The sequence below is a fragment of the Neofelis nebulosa genome, chromosome 16 (genome assembly GCF_028018385.1).
Source record: "Neofelis nebulosa isolate mNeoNeb1 chromosome 16, mNeoNeb1.pri, whole genome shotgun sequence".
In the NCBI taxonomy this organism is placed as follows: domain Eukaryota; kingdom Metazoa; phylum Chordata; class Mammalia; order Carnivora; family Felidae; genus Neofelis; species Neofelis nebulosa.
The window spans coordinates 12756949-12764801 of record NC_080797.1 but is presented as its reverse complement, the minus strand read 5'-3'; the positions used below and the strand labels follow the sequence as shown (position 1 = coordinate 12764801).

The following is a 7853-nucleotide window of genomic DNA, read 5'->3' as shown; positions in this document are numbered from 1 at the left end:
GGAAGTGTTCCGGACAGAGGGAATATCATGTGCAAAGGTCCTGGGGTGAAGATGAAAATATAGTGTTCTCAAAACAGTAGAAGGAGGTGGGTGCCTGGAGCAGAGGGGCACAGGGAAAGGGGGAGATGAGCTGGCTGAAGTCAGGCAAGATGGAATGGGGCTTCAGGGGCGGAGAAGTAGTTGGAATTTTATTTTCAGTGTAGCAGGAAGCCAGGGAGGGCTGCAGGAAGTGGGGTTACAAGGCCTGGTTCTGGCTTTAAGGTCACTCTGGTGCTGGATGGCTGGTGGGCCGTAGTGGGATAGGGTATGTCCTCTGAAGCCCCCACTATCCCCGAGGGGCAAACGGACAGAAATGATGTCGACCATCCACACTGAAGGGAAACCCATTTGTGAGTCCTTCCTGAGCCAGTGGGGCCCTTCACTGCAGGAGACAGATGATTGGAAGGATAAACGGAGTCCAGGGCAGGCCCCCTGGCTGGGCTGTCATCCCTCCACTGGCCGAGAATCTAACCCCAGCACCGGCCACTGGTAGACAGAGGAAAGGTCCTGGGTGGTCCAGTGCCTGGGAGGGTAGTGGTGTCTGGGTGAAATGAAGGCCGCAGGAGGGCTTGAGGACCCAAGGCCTGGATCAGATCCCAGCTCAGATAACCTCCCTTGAAAGTCCCTTAATGTCCCTGGACTGATTTCCTCTAAAGCAGGTCAACCCGGCACCTTAGAGACCTCAAACTTCAAGTTCGTGAGCGCTCATTCAACACTCATCACCCCACCCCCAACCCCGTTCTACCTTTTAAAAAGCAGATTCTGAGTTGGGCTCGTCTCATCTTTGGGAGGCAGGTAAGTGCAGGGGGAGCCTGTGGTCTCAGCCACACACAGACCTGGTGTTGCTACAACCTCGAGCCTCGGGCTCCTTCCACGTGCACCGGCCCCACCTCGTGGGCTTGTATATGCAGCATGTGTGCAAGGCATCTGCTAATTAAAGGTCCTCTTTCTCCTTCTTGTTCTTTCCGACAAGTGTGAGAGCTAGCAATGATTATGGACACCCCTTCTTTAGAGACCAGGAGACCGAGGCCACAGGAGAAAAGGAATTCAATATAGGTCACCAAGCAAAGGAGTGGCCTGGGGTCTGCCCGAGGGTCACAGCCAGGACAGAGGGTATCTCAAGGCTCCTGAGCTTCAGTGCTACGAAGTTTGAACAATAAATATTTATCAAGCACTGACTGGGGCCCCATGCCCGTCTGTGGGAACTAGCACTCGGGGGGCTGGGGGAGGCCATCGCTCCCTGGCCTCAACTGGCTTAGATTCAGGTACTGCGGTGCCAAGGAGGGCTCCAGGGTTAGGAGAAGATGAGCTCCAACCCCGCCCCCAGATTAAGCCGTAACCACCCTCAGCTCTCCCCGTCTCCAGGTTCAACCCCAGGGAACAATAACCTCCAAGAAGCCTTCATGACCTGCCCCCAACACCTCCCAACCTCCTGTCCTTCATCAGCGCATACGTCACCACTACCCAGGCTTCCTACCTTGTGGTCTGGAATCATCATCTGAATCCTACAGAATCCTACATCATCTGAAATCCTACACTGATGCAGAAGAGTTCTCCGGCCACGGAACTAGTTTGGGCAAAGGAAAGAATTCTCTCCCTGTGGGCCCTCTGCTAGAAAGCCACTGAAATCCCAGAGACTGAGCCCTCCTACAGATAAAATTCTCCCTTCCCCAGAATGGGCCTTGCTGGCCTTCCTGCTCCCCCTTCTGGCCGCACTTGTCTCTGCCCTCTGTCCCGCATCAGCCCAGCCTCCCTAGGGGGGACACCACTCCAGGTCCTCCCTGTCACCTCACGGCGCCAGGCTGCAGTAGGGGTTCCTCTCCCCTACGGTGGTGAGAACCTGGGCTGCTGTCCAGCTGGGGCTCCTCCGCGCCCGAGTCCCAGGAAAGAGCTACTGTTTCCCTGCAGTCGGCACACGCGTGCGTGTGGACGCGCTCCTCAAATCTCTGCAGAAGGAACGCAAAGCGGGGAGGTGTGGGCCCAGGGAGGACAAAGCGGTGGCCCAAGGTCACGTGGCTGGGGAAGTGTGACAACCGGTCCGAGTGGGTGGTGTGCCCCCAGGGGTCCGTGTGGGACAGGGTGTGCGGTCACAGGAGAATGAGGGTCTATGTGCCAGTTGGAAGAGCCCGCTGGGGGCTGCGAGCAGGTTGTGTTCTGTCCTCTCTCCCAGAGCTCCTACCGTGACCCACCCACCCCCGCCCCCAAGGCCCCTGGGGAGCCCCGTCACCCCAGGACACAGGGGGCTGAGGGAGCATCGGAATGCCAGGCAGGGATTTTCAAACACATATCTCCACACGGTGGCACTCAAAGAGATCAAAATGCATTTAATGTGGTCTAGTCTCGTGGCCTATGTCTTTAGATACTGCTATGTATTGAAAATAACATGAAAATTCTCCAGTTTCACCATTTAAAATAGATTTGACATTCTATGACCTCACGCAGGGCAGACACCCCTGTGCAGGGGCCTCCTTCCCATCAGGCCCCTGCTCCCGCCCCCCCCCCCGGCCCCCACCGGGACCCTCAGCAGGCGGGGACGGGGCGGCACAGCACCAGCAGGGCACGGGGGGGCGGCCAGCATGTTCCTAGCAGCACGCACGAGCGTGCACAGACACACCATTTCCACTGACATCCGTGTGCACACACCCCTGGGACCTGCACATGCTCACACGTGCCCATACACGCTGCCCCCAGCAGGCAGGCGCCAGCCCTGCTCACAGAGCCTGGCCCAGCTGCCACGCAAATGCTCCACACGTGCATACGTGTTCACTGGGACAAATGCACACACGCATAGGCCATCCTTGGATGCCATGTACTCACGCACACACGAAGACACTGCCTCGGAGCCTCCGGCACGCACATTCCACACATTCCCCTGCGGACACAATCAGGGCAGGGGGTCAGCAGGACTACTGTGTTCAGCTGTGTGCCCACGTCCGGAGCCGGCATCCGTCCTGAGCGGTGCGTCCCCAGCCTTCCAGCCTGGCTAACAGTTAAACCAATGCCCATGTATGGAACGCACACCCACAATCACGCCTACGGGTAAACGCACACACGAGTCTCTGCGTGTATCTGCGTACACACGCGTACACATCCCGCATGGATACCATCAGCCCGGATTCACACACATATGGAGATCGCCGTGCGCACACACCTGTACGACGCTCCCATGACGGGGTGAATCCGCACACTCGGGCACTCAGGCAAAGCTATGACTGCACACATCCGCTTGAACAGAGATGAGATGGGATGATTGTCCACGTCAGTTCCCCCACTCGGGGCTCACACACTCACGCTCCTGAGCACACTGCCAGCACGGCCCCTTTCCCACACAAGCGGCTCGGTGTCTCAGGCGGGAGGGCGTCAGGGGCCACATTCTGGGCCAACTGCAACCCCCACACCTCCTAGTTCAGGCTGTCAAGAAACCCCTTGGAGATCTCAGTGCCGGGGAAGGCAAGGGAGGGACTGGATTGGTACGCGCACCTGCACGGCACACAGACCACACACACGGGCACAAACGCTCCCCACTCACCTGTGCTCAGCACACACACCACGCACGGCATGTGGCACACTCAGAGGACTGACGTGCTTGCCACACGCCACACACACGTGCACAAACATGGGTGCACACGCACACGCACACACACACACACACAGCACACACTCCCAGGGACCACGTAATCCTTGCTCTGCACACACACGGCTCCTCCCATCCACCCTCCCGTTTCAAGTGCACTAAAGAGGGAGACTATTTTGGTCTTTAGCACAAGCAATAAATAAATAAATAAATACAGGGGAGGAAAAAAAAGAGGGCAGAAGAGTTTGAAAACGCAGCATCTGCCTTTGGCAAGAGATGAAAGGCAGATCAGGGCTGCTCTCCCGCAGGGTCTGGGGCTGAACCATCCGGTGTGGGCCCGGGAGGGGGACAGGCCTGAGAGGAGGCGCACCAAGCCGAGGTGGCTAGGGCCTGGGGGCACCCAGAGTCCCTGGCCCCTGCTCCGGAGGGTGGGAGTGGAAGCCGGACACACCCGGCCCGGGAAAGATCTCCAGCTGCTGGGCACGGCAGAATGCAGGCTCCTATGCCAGCCCCAAGTGACCAGGACCACCTCGTCCCTCCCTGGCTCCCTGACAACCTGGGCGGGGGTGGGCAGGTAAGCCCTCCCACATCAACTCCACCCTCGCACCCCAGGGCTCAAATGGAGAAAGCCAGCTCTGGAAGCCAGGCCCTGGGCTGAGAAGGAGCTGAGGTCCCTCCAGCAGATCCTGAGAGGAAAGAGCTGCCTCCGAGGCCTGAATCATCCCAGCCAGAAATGAGGGTTGGGCCTGAGGCTAGGGCAGGACGCTGGGAGTCAGGCACACCCGAGGGCACGGGCCCAGGGTGTCTATGGGTGGGAACTGACAGCTCGTGCACAGACCCTCCATGGCCTCTGACTGCAGGCCAGGTCTCCGGCTTCCCTGGGGGCTGGAGAAGGAGAGAAAAGGCAAGGGCCCCCAGCCCAGGCCCCCGGCGTCTCCCTGCCTCCCAGGACCCACCCACTCACTGGGTGACCTTGCACCCTACCTGTTTCCCCACTTGGGCCAGAGTCCTTGGTGCCTGGCTGTCTTGGGGGATGCGGATTGGAGTGGCCTAGACAGGCAGGCTGGGGAGACACACATGGGCTTTCTAATTAAGGACTTCCTTCCAGGCCTGGTTATTTGGGAGGACAACATTCTCAGCTGTCCTGGAAAGGGCCCCAGCTCCATCTTGTGCCATCTGTGTCCTCCACCAAGAGCAAGCCCACACTGGGCAGCTCCTGGTCCAGGGGCCTGCTCTGGGCCAACAGAGCCCAGCGCCCCAAACCCCTTCCTGACGAGGGTGCCTGGTTGCATGTGCCACCCCAGTCATCTCTGCTGACGATGCCACACCTTTTCTAAGATGATTCCTCTGCCGTTCAGCAGCAGAGTACAGCCCGTGCTGCCCCAGGTGTGCAGAGAGCACCAGGACGGCCCAGCCTCTGCAGACAGGCTGGTGGGGACTTCACGGTGGAGTCAGGGGCGGCTGGGAGGAGGGGCGAGTCCGATAAGAACAGAAACAACCGGAGCTGGCCCACCCGGGTCTCTAAGGCACGACTCACTGGGGTCCCGTGGGAACGGGGCTGATCTGCTTCCTTGTAGTCTGGGAACCCGGCCTCCCTTCCCACGGGGCCATCTCCTCCAACGTTTTCCAAGTATCCCTCACTGTGGAAGGGGTGGGGGCTACTGGGCAGAAAAGGAGAGAAAAGTAAAACAGGAAAATCTGGCGGGTGGGGGGAGAGCGGACCCTCCACGGCAGGCAGATCCCATATCCAGCCCTGAGACGCACCTCTAAGGTACAAAAGTCAAACTCAAAAAGCTCAAACTGGTTTTTTCCCAGCCCCTACCCCCACCTCTACCGGAAAGCTTTTATTACGATCATTCACATGGTCTTGGTTTCCTATCGCAAACGTCATCTAATGCGCCCGTGAGCATGAAGAACCACGGGTGAGCACCGCGCGCGCCCTTGCGGATGCGCCGCCCGGCACACACCCGCCCTCGCAGAGGAGAGGCCTGTTCGGCCTCAGGGAACCTCGTGGAGCCTCCATCTGACTGCTTCCATCTCAGCAGATCGTGAGATTCTAACTGTCCTTTCTTATAACCCCCACAAAGTAAATTGTTTTCAATCACGTGTTGTTATTTTTTTTTTTTTTTTGTAAACAGTCTTACTCAAGCTAAGGTTGAGAAAGCCAAAACTGGTGTTTCTCCCCAAGTTAAAAACCAGCGAGGCGCACTGCAGCCTGCCAGCCTTCGCCCACAGAGGCTGGGTGGCTGTGGAGCCGTTTCCAGGCAGGCTGCAGTTCTAGCCTCAGGCAGAAGCCCCCGGCTCCTGGCCTGGACCCCGAGAGGCCACCTCCCTGTCCCTGCACCTGCTCTGGCCCCTGAGGCCAGGGGCAGCCCACTGGCCGCCCACTCTCCCGCCAACCTTGCCAGGCCACTGTGAAGAAACATAAAACATCTAAAACGCTACTGAGTCTGCAACCGGGGCACCTGGCCCGTTCTGCTCAAACCCGGGGCCCTTGCGGGACGCCGGGCCTCTCCCTGGCGGGGCGGATGCTGCACGTTGGCCGATGGCGGCTCAGATCTCTGACTCCCGTCTGTAGGGCCGCTGCTCGAGGCCGCCGCCGCCGCCACCGGCCTGGGGTCTATCAAAGTCATGCCGGGCCTGGGGGCTGCGGCCATCCTGGTCTCCATCTGCCTCGTCCTCCTCATCACGGCTCAGAAAGGCCAGCTCGTTCTCATAACAGAAAGAGTTGGCACTGGGAAGCAGGAATTTGTTCTCCACCAGGTCCTTGGCGCTGCAGCGGGGTGTGGAGGGCACCTCGTAGGTCTTGTGGAAGTGGGAGTAGTCGATCTTGTACTGGTTCTTCTCCTCAAAGAGGACAGGCTCAAAGCGGTGGCCCCACAGGATCTCGTTGGCCAGGTAGGAGCTGCGGGCCTGCGTGGTCATGGCCGTGGCCTCCACCATGCCCTCCAGGATGACCACGATCTCGAAGTCATCTGTCTCCAGGTCCTGCCGGCTGATGCCAAACAGCGGGCTGGCCTCGTCGATCTCATGCAGGATGGTGATGGGTGACACGAGGAAGATGCGGTCGAGGCCCTTGTCAAAGCCGACATCAATGTCGATCTGGTCCAGCGGGATGTACTCGCCCTCCTCGGTGACCCTCGGCTTGATGAGCTGGGCCCGCACGTGGGCCTCCACGATGTGGCTCTTACGCAGGTTGCCCACGCGCCACATGAGGCAGAGCTTGCCGTCGCGCAGGGCCACCACGGCGTTGTGACTGAACAGCAGCGTCTGTGCCCGCTTCTTGGGCCGAGCCATCTTGGCCATGATGGCGCCGATCATGAAGGAGTCGATGATGCAGCCCACGATGGACTGCGCCACCACCATGAAGACGGCCACGGGGCACTCCTCCGTCACACAGCGCAGCCCGTAGCCGATGGTGGTCTGCGTCTCGATGGAGAAGAGGAAGGCCGCCATGAAGCCGTGGACCTGCATCACGCAGGGCGTGCGGCCGCGGCCCTCTGCTGGCTCCAGGTCGCCGTGGGCCACGGCGATGACCCAGAAGATGACACCGAACAGCAGCCAGGAGGCGAGGAAGGCCAGCGAGAAGATGAGCAGCATGTAGCGCCAGCGGATGTCCACGCACGTGGTGAACATGTCGGCCAGGTAGCGCTGCGACTTCTCATCCATGTTGGCGAACTCAATGTTGCACTGGCCGTTCTTCTTGACGAAGCGGTTTCGGCACCTGCGCCGCGTGTGCACCTTGCCGTTGCCGAAGCCGTTGGCGCCCGACATGGTGACCAGGTGCAGCCCGTCCTCCTCTGACGACACGATACTGTAGGGGTTGGCCCTGCCGGCCGAGGTCATCCCGGGGGTGGGGGGGCCCTGGCTCGCCCCCAGGCCGGCTCCGGGTGGGGCGTCTCCTGTAATGGAGAAGACGGCATGGCTGGCGGAGCAGGCCACTCCGGCCCGAGCTTCCGCCCCCACCCAGCCCTCGGACGTGGCGGGCGGACATTTTCGCCCTAACTCACCCATCACCGGACTCTCCATTTCCCCTCCTAAGCCGGCTCCTTATCCTCCCTCTCGGCTTGGGAAAGTGACACTCCGTCCTCCCAGCAGCTCCGGTCAAAAACCTCGCATTCATCCTCAACTCGTCTTGGTCCCACCCCAAAGGCTCTGACTTCAAAATCTATTTGGGATCCTGCCTCTTCTCCCGCCTCCGTGGCCCGTGTCCCCATCATCACCCACCCGGACCAGTATG

The 7853-nt window shown here is 59.8% G+C and overlaps 1 protein-coding gene across 7 annotated transcripts in view; it reads right to left on the bottom strand.

Moving 5' to 3' along the window:
• Positions 1-2343: 2343 nt before the first annotated feature.
• The window catches only part of KCNJ12 (potassium inwardly rectifying channel subfamily J member 12), a 45001-nt gene continuing 39491 nt past the window's right edge, over positions 2344-7853 (bottom strand). For all 7 annotated transcript variants that reach the window (XM_058705988.1, XM_058705984.1, XM_058705987.1 and 4 more), the window contains one exon: positions 2344-7515. In XM_058705988.1, coding sequence (XP_058561971.1) covers positions 6167-7459 — 1293 coding nt within the window. In that variant the 5' untranslated portion in view covers positions 7460-7515 and the 3' untranslated portion in view covers positions 2344-6166. The remainder of the gene's footprint in view (positions 7516-7853) is intronic.